Source organism: Acipenser ruthenus, chromosome 28 (assembly GCF_902713425.1).
Source record: "Acipenser ruthenus chromosome 28, fAciRut3.2 maternal haplotype, whole genome shotgun sequence".
NCBI classification, from domain to species: domain Eukaryota; kingdom Metazoa; phylum Chordata; class Actinopteri; order Acipenseriformes; family Acipenseridae; genus Acipenser; species Acipenser ruthenus.
In genome coordinates, this window is record NC_081216.1 from 25497864 (window position 1) to 25512538 (window position 14675).

Consider the following 14675-nt stretch of genomic DNA (forward strand, 5'->3'; position numbering starts at 1 on the left):
TTTCCGGAGGATTGGGTATGTAAACTGTTCCTTGTTTGGTATTCCAAAGCAGCATGGAGACAGGTATGCTGCCCCAAATAGACTCAAGCAAGCCTGCTAGCATTTGGCCCCAGGCCAGTCTACTGGGAACCTTGCCTTGCCACAATTAATAAGTTATTAGGAATATATATATATTTTTTGTAATTCACCATAAATGGATACCAATTATTTCCATTGTCTGTTGCCAATATGACCAAAAGCAATAATTGAGATGTGCTATATTATGAATAATATTATAGATGACAGACGATCCAACCGACAAATACAAAATTAACTAAATCCAGAGGATAAGAGTCTAAACCAAATGTCTTAAAACCAAAACTCAACAATACACTTGGTATATGTCCTTTCATTGGGATGCTGTTAAAATAAAAAAATTAAAAAAAAGATTAATGTGCCCTTTATCCAAAATATCCATTGGAATAGTATAAACAGTCAGTGTGTGCGTGTATATATATATATATATAGCTTCCCTGGAAACAAAAATACTTTATTCAAGCAAAACAGCAGGGGTTCACATTTTGTTATTTTGACAATTTCATGCTAAGAGCACTTGGAACTACACAGCACAAATCCAGCACAGACATACAGACATTTCAAGAGTCCTTTCTAAGAAGTCCTTTCAAACTTGAAGTCTGAGGAGTACAGTGGTTACATTTAAAAAGTGTCAATGCGTATCTCAGACTGTGTGTTTATTGCACGGCTAGGCTGAAGGCTTCAGGACACCCAAGCACTTCCAAAACCTTTAACAATAATCCTGTTCATCAAACTGAACGCTGGCATCCTGCAGGCAGACAATGATTGCTGCTTTTATACTGTACCTAATTTCAATACTGCATTATTAATACTAAGCCATACTATTCATACAGTAAGGTGACGTTCTCTCGCTTTATTGTGCACAAAAACCTTTTTTATTTTAAATTAAATAAACTAAATGTCCAAAACGTTAACTTCAAATGCATTCAAAAAATATTTTGTCAAAACCAGCAAACTGTTGTTTTAATAGACAGCAGATGGCACTCTTTCCACAACATGCTTCAACTAGAATTCCTTGCAGACTCACCGACCAAATTTGGTGCTGTAAATTTCACACTGCTTCTGAAAGGAGTGATGAAAATAATCACTTGTGGAAACGGCATCACCCGCAGCTCGCCTTTAAAACCGCAATTCAACAGTTTCTGGATTCAAGTAACAGCTTGGTTTATGACCGCTCACCTTACAGGTGTATGTTTTGGCCTTTTTTAAGAAACGCAGTTGCTGTTTTTGATATTCCGTTGCATGAATAAATAGTGAAACGTGTATGAGACCCATAAAAATGTAATAACTGGAAACACGAGTTATTTCAAAATCGAAAACAGAGCAGTCTAATCCTTGCCACTCACCTGTGTGTAACCTGTGTGCCACGTAGACTGGACATGGTCTCCTCCAGGTTTTGACGAAGGTCTGCAATGTTCTTAACAGTCCGTAGTCGCCTTGCCTCTGGGTCTTCCCCTGAAACAATACAACACAGTTTACAGTCTTATAACCACTTCCACATTTTTAAAGCACCTTAACAGCAGCTAATAGAGACACCTGCTGGTGGGGTACACCATACTTCAATTTCCTATTCCTGCAGTCCATTGAAAAATCATACATTTGGATTCCCACCCATAAGTAAAGGGGACAACCGGCTTTTTTTTTGTTCACAGGGGTAAGGTCACCTCAAACTCACTAGAATAATTAAAAAATGATTATATTTTGTCAACAAATCTAATTAAAAAGCTTGTGTTTTCAACCCCTTTCTGTTACTTCAATATTACTGTGTTAAATATGCCTTCTTCAGCTCCACTGTATCACAGTGCTGCAGTAAGGGATCAATCACACTCCCACTGTAGGGCTTGGACTTGGCTAATGGAAAGTATCCTGCTGTGTCATGGAAATGTTGTCAAAGAGTTTCATACTGTGGCATTTCAAAAGGCCCAGAGTTGAAACACAATTCCATTAATATATCAGATTCTTCCTTTGAGGATAGGAAGGCATTTCTTTGCAATATCAGTGTCGAGAATGTTGATTTAGGAGGGCAAAAGAAAACAGCTATCTTTATCTATGCAACCATGCATGTGAGATATAATTTTAAAAATGCATTAAAACGCAAGACAAGTTAAATGATCAGATCTGAAAATAGTTCTACCATACATGTTGACACATGGCTGTGGCCAAGATTTTTGCATCACCTACAATTTTAGGATTGGTACACAATTACAAAAAACAAAAAAACAAGAAAATCAAAGAAATTACAAAATGATATCGCAAAAGTCTACCAGAAGCCATAATAGTAGTACAGTATTTCATGTAAGGTTTAGAAAAAAGTCATATTTTCTAAAAAACGGTGTGTAATTCAATACGTTACCGTAACATTATTTCAGCAGGTTTCATCTGACTTCATGAAGCAAAATGTGTTAATTCTATAGGGGAAGGCAAACACTTTTGGCCACAGTTGTAGAACAGATGCTTAGCTGTACACTGGAGCCACTAAAAAGGGCGACTTACTTTCAAATTTCTGGCAAATATCTAGCATGGTGAGTAAAATCTCGTCATTGAGACGGGCTATCCCTTCCCAGACGCAGGTCTGCTGCACGTGCACTTGATAGAAGCTGCTGCTGCTGCTGCTTGCTGTCTCAGTGCTGACACTTTTCCAGGTCACCCTTTTAAGTGGTTTTATCCAATCCTTTGCTTCTTTATCCCTACCACTCCCCACAGGAATGCAACTTGCTTTTGGCCAAACTCCACTCGTTTGACCACCGGTACCCACATACGACGACGGCTGCTTAAGACATCCCAGCAGGTTGGGCTTGGCAAACGCTGGTTCAGCTAAACGGCTTGCAGCCGTGTCGCTGATCGGCCTGCAACGCAGATTTGATCTTCCAAGGCTTCGGACACTGAAAGGTAATTTGGATCTATAAACAGGCAAGGTTCCTTCATCAGGATTCACCTCTCTCTTCATTTCCTCCGGAGAACTAATGCTAGGTGTGAAGAAACGGGATCTCTCCTTTGGGTGTAGCATGTTTCAGGATTGCAAAGTGCACAGAGCCGTTTAATCCAAAGAGTGTTTTCTCCAGTCTTGCTGCCTAATGTTCTGCAACAACTAAATCCGACTGTTTCCTAACAGATTATGAAATTTACTTGATACAAAGCCACTCATCTTTGAGTTTCAAAGGTTGTTTTTTTTAATCTTTGTACCACAGTAAGGTTTGTGGATGTTATACAAACAGGGCTTGCAAAAAAAAAAAAAAAAATCTAGTAGAGACGGCAGCACCTGGGACGCTTGAAGAACTTTGTGTCCCTGAGAGAAGGTTTTTCTCTCAAAATGGCTTTGATGGACAGCAAAATGGCTTTTTGGGCCAGCCATACAGAACACAGCTTGTTTAAGAACTCCTTAGCAACTCTATGACATCAGCAGTCTTTGTACCCCCGCACCTCTTTTTACATGCAGATTTTGCTCTTTCTTTCTTTCACCCCGTTTAGCTTTTATTCCTAGGCTACCATGGCATTGGAAGCTGTGCTCGGCACAAAACCAGCTGCACTGGAGCTCAGGTCCACAAACAAATCTATTCAGACAACTTTCATCTGAATGATTAAAATGGAGTCAAATACCAATAGGCTCGGCCACTGTTAAATATACAGAGGCTGTAAAGGCATTCCTTAACCCTTCCTCTGTTTTTTGTTGGTATAATGTCATTTAAATAACTTTCATGAATGGATTTTATTTAAATCTAAACTTACCTCACTGTTTAACTAAGCTCTCCTCCTCCGTAGTGATAATATACAGCAACACAAATAGGGCACTGAGTCAGCAGAATGGGGTGGCTGTCCTCTGTCTATCCTAGAGCAGCACCACGTTTCTCACTGGAGAATTGCATATTGGTAGCTCAGAGACAGTTAAAGTGAATTTACGCTAGTCAAATTAATATCGTATTTACTTACCAGCATCTTTTTTTTTTTTTTTTTAAGAAAAACTGAACTCCATTAATATTTTACTGCATCCCACTGTTTCCTTGGTTTCTGTAATATTATTTCAGGTTCATTGTGGTGGAATAACACAGTGAGTTACATACCGCTCCCAAGTGCCTCTTCTGACATTCCTCCGCTTCGCCGGATGTTTTTGTGCTCATACATACAGCACATTAACATACAAACGTGCATCAGTAGCACTTTAAAGCCTTTACCAGGTGGCTCACATCAAACACAGCTTTTGTGAATAGCTGCCTCAGTGGAGATGCTGCCTGCCAGTTACAATCATTATCCTGCTTCTTAATAGAGATTTAATATGAATCTGGATACAAAAGCACGGTTCTGGAATGCAAACCAAGAGCTGTGTGCGCAGAGCAGTTTCTTTGTGATTTTTCTGATCAAGCCATTTGTAAAGTCCAGGCACTGCTATGCTGACCAGCATTCCAGGTGAAACAGTTTTTGCATAGGCAGTATCTGCCATTAAACATTCATCAAAAAGTGATCAGCAATAACCATTTTAAACGAAGAATGCTGGCAAGCTGTCCTTACAAAACTGAACCTAACACCCTCTGCTAGAACACTATAGCACACATCCTACCTGACAGGTCTTCAACAGCAGGCTGGCCCGCTTTAGTGTAGGCCGCAGGATCCACATTTCCTCCTCCAGATCCACAGTCTGTGTTCATATTCCCTTCAATATCCGTCTGTGACCTAAAAAAACAAGTAAAAGTGTTTCTTCATTGTAGGATGAACCAGCTATCACCAACGCATGCGGCATTGCTTCCTACCAAATACAGGAGGCAGACTGATTTTACATAATTCATTAGTCCCATGTCAGGCAATGTCCCGGAAACAGAAAAATTCACTCAGCCACATAAATCTACTAGACACTAACACGCTGCTGTGGGCTTTACCTGCTTCTTCAAGATGAAAATAAGGAAGTAAATGTTATTTTAATTAATTTTACATTTTATCTAACAAGAGAAGGAAAAGAAGATTTCTAACTATATGTGTCAAATTCAAAAAAGCTCAGCGGCGCAGCTTCAGCAAATACAATAAGCAGGTGTTTTGTGCAAGGTTACAACTAAAATATATTCCTTCATCTTTTATATACTCTGTGCACCTCTTCAGAAAATTTACTAGTGAGATCAAATAATAACATTTGTTTATTTGGCACTACCTAACATTAAATACGTTTGTTGAAATTTAAATGCTGTAATTAACTTATTTTAAAGATGTTGCTACTTCTTGTAAGTTTGCATAGAAATACCAGCTATTAGGGAGCTCAGATCTGCAAGTTTCTAGTCATACCAGTTTGGCATTGATGTCTTTTGACAGGAAAGTAGATTAATATTTTGTGACCAGACATAGCCTCAAAGCATTTTATGTAGCCCTGGAAATAAATAAAGAAAACATGCTAACTGGTGAACAGTCTGATAACACGCCAAGAAAGTTCAAGGAATCATAATGTGCATAATCCTAACAATATAGTTTAAACACTTTTTTTTTTTTTAAACATTTTTCACATTGGCAGATTACCCCAAATTAAGGATTAGAAAAACAAAAGCCCTTAACCTTTCCCACACAGCGTATCTAATTAAGACCAAACCAAGTTTTGTTTTATACTCTGAATCTGGCACACATTTTAACCTGCAATCTAAAACTTCCCCAAGACCTGAAAGTGATTCCATTCTGCAGAAGTGCCTACCTGTACATGAAGGGGGCCACTGTGGCAGTGTTGGGGTGGTTGTATTGCTGCTGAGGTTGAGGTAGCTGAACGCTGATAGTGTTACTTCCTGTCGTCTGGGTGTTGCAGGAAGTGCCGGCCTGAGCACCGCTGTTGGCTTGATGAGGAGTCCCCCCAATAGCCTTCCCCTCGGAAGAGGCCAGGCTGGAGGAGGAACTGGAGTGCCTGCTGTCCAGTTGGCCCTTGTGCAGCGAAAGACCAGGGCCAAGCTTTGCACTGCGGGGCCTCTCCCCTTCTTTCCCAGAGGAGGAGGAGGATGAGGGAGCCCCCGCTGATTTCCCTGTAGCTGAAGTCTTCGCTCCTGGTTTTGGTATGCCACTGTGTGCTGGAGCAGAGGTCTCTTTTTTCGCACTGCTGAGCTTCCCCCCTTTGGGAATAAAGCTAGCGATCTTGGAGGTCTTTTTGGGTTCTGACATGGCTGTGCCAGCCAGTTCCTCTTTGGGCTCCTCCTTGGTCTCCGGTTTCTCCGTCACCGACACCCTTTTTGAGATCTCCTTCGCTTTGTCCTTTTCTTTCTGTTTCTCCTTCTCAGCACTTTTCAGGGAGCTCTTCTTGGTGGTCAGCGCTCTGCTGAAAGTCCTCTGGGCGATCCCTTTCAGTGCAATTTTGGGGCTGTTGGCGGCTGCTCCAGTGCCATTGACTCCCCGGCTTGAAAGTTCTGTATCTTCAGGCTCTTCGGCGTTAGAAGGGACCTCCACTTTCTCGCTGCCGACATTCCGAGACACAGAGCTTTCCAGGGTTGCCCCTGCCGTCTTGGAACCCCCTTTAGTGTTAAAAAGCTTTAACTTTTCCAGCATTGATTTTTGTCCATTAGGGGTTGTCTTGGCACATTCCACAGGGGGTTTTGGAGGTGCCTCCTGGCTGGGCTGCTTCACGGACAGCATGGAAGACGTGGCGGTGTGCTTTGCACTGAGGGATTTGCTGCGCCAGGGTTTGTTGGCAGAGTTGGGCTGAGGAATTGCTGATGAGGTGGTGGTGCTGCTGCTGCTGATGGTGCTGGTGCTACTGCTGTTGTTAATGGGAGCTGAAGACTGTACATTTTCATTCATTCCTGGTTGCTGTGTGGCCGTGCCGTCTGCTGGCTCTGGAAGGAGAATGAAAACAAGCATAAAGAAGGTGGCTATAACAGCTACCCATAAAAGGAAAACAGCTCTTCAGATGTCTCACAATGAACGCTCACTGTTGACATTATTCCATTGTGCCATAGTGTAGGTTGTGACCTTATTTAGTTATAACATGCATTACTGTGCAAAAGACACAGCAGACAACCAAAGTGTAGCAAAAAAAAAAAAAAAAAACGTATTTGCAGAAAAAAAAAGTTTGTTATTTACGACCATTGGCCAAACTGTTTAAATAGCTTTTAGACAACATTACAGCTCTCATGCACTATTCTCACCAAATGCATTTCAGAAGTCACCATTTGAAATAAAGAATGTGTTAAGCTATATTTACACAACCAACTGTACCTCTCTCGTTTTCCTTTTGCAGGTACTTTCCAATATGTTTGCTTCAAAATATCTCTTCATAACTTTCCTCATCTTAAAGTGACCTAATAAAAGGCAGCTGTTTAAAAAACTTAACGGCTTTTAACAGCCAGCCACCAGTACAGTAACAGTCAACTATGCACAACCACGTTTTTGAATTCAAAAATAAACTGCAGAAGAGTTTTGTATATATTTTAAGAGAGTCGGCCAAGCTGCAAGTCTGGCTCAGTAAATCACAGAGGCAGACTGTTAGGAACTGTTTCACCTTACCCAGGCAGTGTTGGCATTGAGCCATTATCTCCAGTAACTTGATCCTAGCCAGACTCCACTGAACTGTCAATATGTGTGTCTTCCCCTCAATACCCAGGATGGTAAAGTTTTCTGGGAGCAGCCAAGTATTTTTCCACTTTCCCAAAGTGCATGCAAAGTTTTATTTCTTCCCTCATCCAAATCCATGAAGCAAACACATACTAGCCTCTTCTAACCCTGCCGGTCAATCTGGAATTATTTTCATTATACACAATTCCATCACGAGGATTCTGGATTGCTGAGTGCGTAACGGATGTTCCTAAAGCCAGTCATTCATTTAAAATACAAGCTGAACGGATAAGCAGTTTCAGTAAATAAAACACAGAACTAAGATCACTGACATTTATGATAAAACCACACATTTCCTGCTGTTGGATACAAGGAATTTAAAAAGGAGTAAGTGTTACTTCATTGCTCCTGGTAGTTCTTACACTTACAATGTCAAAAGTGATAATGGCAGGTATTAGAAACATACATCATACATCAACAAACATACGACATCTTCTATACAACCCACATCTCACAAGACAACTGGGAGAACTATACAGCATGTTACAGAACTATATTTTATGTTCTGTAGTGATGCATTATAAAAATCTCCTGTACCATATCAGACACTTTGGGCAGATATCTTCAAACAAAACAAACAAAAATAAACATTGAAATGTCCTTCTAGAATGTCTTGTTCAAATTGCTCAACATATTAAATACTCTTTGTCACTGTGATTAAAACATAAAAATATAATAATATTTTAACAGAGCGTTAAAAATGCTCAATTTCACTGGAGCTACTGGCTACACAAATTAATTCCAAAATCATTTACATAACTAATTCCTATTCCTTAATTTTTCAGCATTCTGAATCAATCTGTTTAACTCATTCAATATACAGTGAAAGCCCAATATGTTTCTTTTGAAGCAGTTTGTGTTCTTCTGCAGGATATGTGCCGTAATTAGAACAGAAATTCAATTTACTTCAACTTCCCGTCATTTACGTTCGTGGACAAATACAGTAATTGGAAAACAATTTGGTTAGATTATCCATGCCAGCAACCAGAAAGTAGGTCAATTTGCAAACAAACAATTTCCTATATAAATACTGGCCTTGTGAAAGAAAGACAGAGTACAATTATCAGTGTGCCCAAGCAATTTAAAGCAAACAGACGTTGCCTTCTTCACTATAAATGCAAGACCATTTCATAAAGTGGAGTGTGATGATTAAAATTGGCATTATTTCAGGTAAAAAAAAAAAAAAAAAAAAGTAGTAACATTTACTCTATGTATATTTTAGGAACAGAGTCACACTCCTCTATAAAAGTATTGTAAATCTTTAAAAATAAATTTTAAAAAGTTACCTTTAAACATAAAAAGAGAGACATATCAGGCAGCATAACACCTATTTGGAATAATGTTTTTCTTTCTTTTTTTCTTTCGTTTTGTTTTTACACGTGCACAGTTTTTTTTGAAAATGTTTTTAAAATTTTTGGTTTTCCACAATCATGTCAAATTGACAAGTTGTAAAAACTGGATGAGGCAGGTAAAGCAAAAAAAAAAAACAACAACATGGTTTACATTTAGCTACTTGTTCCCCTTTTCCACTGGTACACAGGATATGAACCATTTTTGTAGGAAAGTCCCTTGACTTGGATTGGAAATGACAGGGAAGCCCTGTAGGCGGTCAAATTTTCCTAATATTAGCAAGAGATCAGTCAAATTACTGGGATATCCGGCTGTGAAACCTGTAGTCACTGGCTCCCCGATATGTTTGACCTGCTCATACTGGGTCACAGGAAAAGTAATTCAAATTGTCAGGAAAACATTTCATCTGCTGAAAGTGATAACTTTGGGATTTTCTTTTTCCAAAACTGAAATTACGTTTTGTAAAGAGCGTAAAAGAAAATGAAAAAACAATAAAAAAAAAACACCTGTGCATTACCTGTATGACAAATGCTTCTATTCATTTACAACCTGCGCAGTTCTAAAGCATTATACAAGATTTCAAACACTTTTACTAAACCGCAGTAAAAGGGTTTGCAAAAGTATTTACAAAAAATTTAAATTTTCAAAAAACACTGTCGAAGATTGAGGCTGGCTTCATCAAATCCCAAAGACCAGTGCTGTCTTTAGAAATCCCTCCACACAGAAAGCACATCTCAGGCATTGTGCAGTTACAAGCGAGTTAGACAGTATCCACTTGTTCTAAGTCACTGTAAAGCTTAAAGTTATTCCACATGAATAAACACAAAAAAACAGCTAAACCCTGTTCTCATGCAATCCAATATCTGCTTGTAAAAACTAAAGGGCCTTCTATTCACAACCTAAAGGATAGCTGTACTTAATTCTACTATATTAAAGAAAAAGAAAAGCTGGTGTTTATTTTGCCGACTGCAGACAATTACCACCAAATCCATTAGAATCATCTCTTTCCATAGCTATAGCCAGAGATAACAAACACACACCTTTTCCCATTCCTCATGTCAAATCGTTATCAACATTATATAACAGTGAAGTATGAATTTAGCCTCCATACAAACCTAAAATTCCTGGTCAGCAAGACACATTCTAAATATATAACAGAGACCTTTTTTGTCTTCCTTTGAATAAATCTGCTATCCATTCAATATGTCTGGAGTATATTTCACAGCGTTCTGGAAGATTACTTACATAAAAAAGAGATTACATGTAAGAGACCCTGCTATAAAACATGAGCCTATATACAGTACTGTTGACACTTTCGTTTACTTTTAACAATAGAGAGGAGGAGGGAAATACAATATGTATACTCCAGATAGATAGTACAGTACAGCTTTGCCAGACATTTGGAAGTAAGTGCAATGTCACCCTTTTTATTGGCTCCAGTGTACACCTAAGTACCTGTTCTACAACTATGGCCAAAAGTTTTGCATCACCCTATAGAATGAACTCATTTTGCTTCATAAAGTCAAAGGAAACCTGCTGAATAATGTTACATTAACATACTGAATTACATACCGCTTTGTAGTTTTCCCACATACATAATGAAAAACTGACAATTGAAAAGTTTGCAAAATCTAACATGAAATACTACTATGCAATTATTATGGCTTCTGATTGCATGATGTTAAATAAAAAATCAAAATAAATGTTCATATAGTTTTTATTTTATTGATGTCTCAATCCTAAAATCCTAGATAATGCAAAACTTTTGGCCATAGTTATAGATACGGGTTTTCAGTTTAGCCCAGCTTACAGTACTTAATGAGGAGAGACTGGAAGGAGACAGTTTACGCTGTCATCAGCACTGCATTAAGGACAACAGCAGGATGAGCAGTCAAAGTGATTCCAACCCCTGCTGTGGGAACTTGTCAAGAAGAAAAGTCAGTTACATGAGGAATGCATTAAAAAGAGTTTCATGCCTGCAGTCACAAATAGGTTGCAGTACATGTATGCAGTTCCAGCTCTAGGAGCAGAAAAAACAAAAGAAAAAGAAAATGTTATACCATTCAACTGTTTGCCATTCTTTACATATCAATAACCAAATTACCACTAGCCCTAACATTTCAGACCTGACCCATAAAGAATTTGTCAAATTAAAACCATTTCACAAAACAATGACACGACCTACAGTACAGTATGTGTCTGTTTCTTTTTTACTAACCTTTTTATGAGCAAGTATCCAAATAAATCCCTTTGAATGTAAAAGTACAATTGAAATACTGAATAAGTAACAAATTATTAAAAAAAAATAAAATAAATGCTTGACAAGTTTGAAAGTTACTGAGAAAATAATGGAAGCAGAGAAATCCCCTATCTAAGAGGCTCAGTTTTAAAAAATCAAAATCAAAACACCCTAATTCCATTTGAGCGCCCTCGGTTTGCCGACTCTCCACCCACGTAGTGCACACACAGTGACAGTGAGGCTGAATCAATTGGTGTGATGATGTGAACTGGTGAAGGGCTTGTCAATCTTCCAAGATCAAATTTAAAATCACGATTAAACCAGTGTTCACTGTGGTGCAAGTTAAAGGCAGGCTTAAAAATAAAAGAGATAAAGACTATACTTTAGTTTCCTTAACCCCGGGCAGCAAATGTATCCACAATGTTAAAGAATAAATGTAAAACACTCACAGGGCAGTCTGAAGCTTTTGTAACCTAATTAGATACCATTATAAATATATCAAGATTGATTATTCTAATTTGCATAGGAGCAGAATTAAAATTCCAACCTGCAAAGTGTGTGTAGATTGATAACCCTGCTTAGTTAAAGATAAAATTCCGCTGCAACACACAAGGTTCATGGCTGCTTCCTAAAACATTTTTTTAAAAATCAAGCAAACATATTTTTAAAGCAGCAAGCAATACTAAAAGATCATTTAAAAAGACAAACATTTTGCACCATGTTCGACAAACTGTATTAAAACACGAACCTTCTCCTGCTCAAGTGATTTTTGAGCCTGGGTGATCCAAGATGATGCCTATGGCAAAAGTTTAATTTTTTTTTTCACTAAATACTAAATTTTTCCCTCTATTGACTAAATGCTTAATGAATCTCTTTGTAATGTTCAAGCCCCATAACTGTGGGCAGGGGCTAGCAAACTCCTAACCATTACAGTAGATTCATCCGTGTAAAATATACCCCCCAGAAAAAAAAGAAGGGAACTACCTTCCTTTGCCCGATAAATGATCCAATTATGTCAAATGTGCATCATGAATCAGTCGCTTATTTAACACTGATTAACCAAATGGCAGATTTTAAAAGTAGATCGCAACTATGATCTAGATATGCGCCGAGGGGTGCTCACAACTTGGAGGCAGTGTATAAAGAAGACTGTATGAAGTTAAGCTTATGAATTGGAAAGGTTCCAGAACAGCTAATGTAACCAACCTCCTTGTGGTACTGTTTACCATAAGGGTTGGACAGACCAATGGGCAGTCCTGCCTGATAAAACACTGACAAGTGATTCAGACTGTGCGTCATTAGCAATATAAATAATCCTCGTTACATGGCAAGGCTGGTAACTCCCCTATTTAAAAATCTGAATGTCAGTACACTCTCCAGACCTCGGGTGTTTTTTTATGGAATGCATTTTGTATTGGAGAGAATAGTTTATGGAGGGCCCGCATGACCACCCTGTTGGTCAGGTTTCAATTCAAAACTATGAAACAAATGCATGAAACTTGCATTCTCAAAAGGGAACAGGTGGTGGAGAGAAGCCATCTGGCTCAGTTGTAATAGAAAGGGGCTTTCCCCAAGAGGTAGGAAAACCTGCATCTTCTGCCCTGTTGATATGTGTTTTCCTGAGTATTGACTGGAAGAGGAATTCTCAAGCTGAATACTGACTTTCAGCTCCACCAGCGAGTAAGAGAGTAACTTGTCTTAGCAGCACATTACTGACGGAAAGAAGGAAATAAGTTCGTATATTATAGTGATTTTTATATAAATCTATAACTATCATAAATCAGACTAGTTTGGAAGGTTGGAAAAATAAATAAATAAATCAAATAACCTAAATGCCAGTACATAGTTTGTACAGGAGGTAGGGAGTGTAAATTGACCTATTCGATTCATTAAAAAGAAACCATATTACAACACTTGCAAAACATGCCGTCTCCCCACTTCGCACTAAAACATTTTTGCAGCCGGGTTTGTTCTCCCGACGGGAATGAGAAACAGTGTCATCCAACGCTACCACAGTGATAAGAAGAGGATTGATTTTCTGCATTCAAGGTCTCCTCATGAGTTTGCTTAGTCCCACAGAGCTGTGTTAGTTTCTCTTTGTGATTGTTGGGAGCAGTGAACTTTGACACGCAGTGCTCTGACACAACACAAATCCACATTAGAGCTAATATTTAACTTCGGTGGTACCATGTGGGTTTATTAGACTGAAAGAGAAAGACACTTCTGCCAATCTTACACATCTGGTGTTTGTGTTAATAATTAACCTTTTTTTTCTGTTAATTGTTTGCTCTAGAAATTTCAAAAAAACTACCATAAGGCCCTCTTGCATTTACAAAACGTCTTTGATGTACTTTTCTCTTAAATGAAGTACAGCTGAAGCTTACCAAAGAAAATCCTAATATGGTTATATAAAAAAAAAAAAATTGAAATACAGAACTAAAAATCACATAATGTGCTTTTCTGTAAGCAAGAGGAATCAATACAAAACCTTTATTGTTATAAATAATATGTTATAATTACCAGTATATAGATAGATTCCCTTGTTAAATATATATTTTTCTACTGATAATCAAACTTCCTCTTACAACTGTTGCCCTCTACTGGAGTTATTAAGAATAAACAGATACTCCTGATGAAAGCATACTTTATTTAGCATATATTATTTCTGTAATATACTGTACAAGCCACTGTGCATGATGAAAAAAAAGAGTTGCTTTTTCTTGTACTCTTCTACTATCAACACATAACTTCCATAAAACCAGACTAGTTTGGAAGGTGGACAAATCAAATAACCTAAAACTAAAACCTGAATCAGGGCCTACTAAATGCAACAGAGTGAAAACGTTTTATTAACAGTACTTTAATATTTGGTTGTTTTCACTTTGAACAACAGTTTATTTTACGATCCTTTTCATACCTTCTACTGTGTCAAACCTACTATTGTACTTCCAGTAAGCCCTAGATCCACTACACCTTACCTTAACATAAGCACACTGTCCAGAGCTCTTTGCCTTGAAAGAGCACAACGGTTGGGTTTCACTCTGTATATCAAGTGTATAACCTATGAGGTCTGCCTCGTCACATTCTCAGAAACGAGATCATTTGTAACCCCTGTGGTAAAGTCTATTAATGTTCTGAAACAGCAGTCAAGATGACAAATCAGTCATTGCGAATAAAACACCAACACCCAACTGCAGCTGTTAAGCAGGGCCTTAATACCAGCACGCCTGCATGATCCACGCAATGTTATTTTTGTTATTATTTTGCTGGTCGAAAACACACCAAAATAATACATTTAAAAACAAAACAAAAAAAACCAAAAAAACATCAATCCCAGTAAGTGACCCTAAAGCAGATACTTCATCATGTTGGTGTGATAAATTTCCATAAAATAAAACATGTGCAATAACATCAATTGCATCAAGAAGGTTGATGACTATTAATCTAT

The 14675-nt window shown here is 38.2% G+C and overlaps 1 protein-coding gene across 15 annotated transcripts in view; it reads right to left on the reverse strand.

The window, feature by feature from the left end:
- LOC117434877 (neuron navigator 2-like) overlaps positions 1–14675 on the reverse strand; it is a 171628-nt gene that overhangs the window by 58965 nt on the left and 97988 nt on the right. For all 15 annotated transcript variants that reach the window (XM_059003132.1, XM_059003122.1, XM_059003121.1 and 12 more), the window contains 3 exons: positions 5738–6860; positions 4628–4740; positions 1422–1530 (listed from right to left, as the gene is read on the reverse strand). In XM_059003132.1, the coding sequence (XP_058859115.1) occupies positions 1422–1530; positions 4628–4740; positions 5738–6860 (1345 nt within the window). The remainder of the gene's footprint in view (positions 1–1421; positions 1531–4627; positions 4741–5737; positions 6861–14675) is intronic.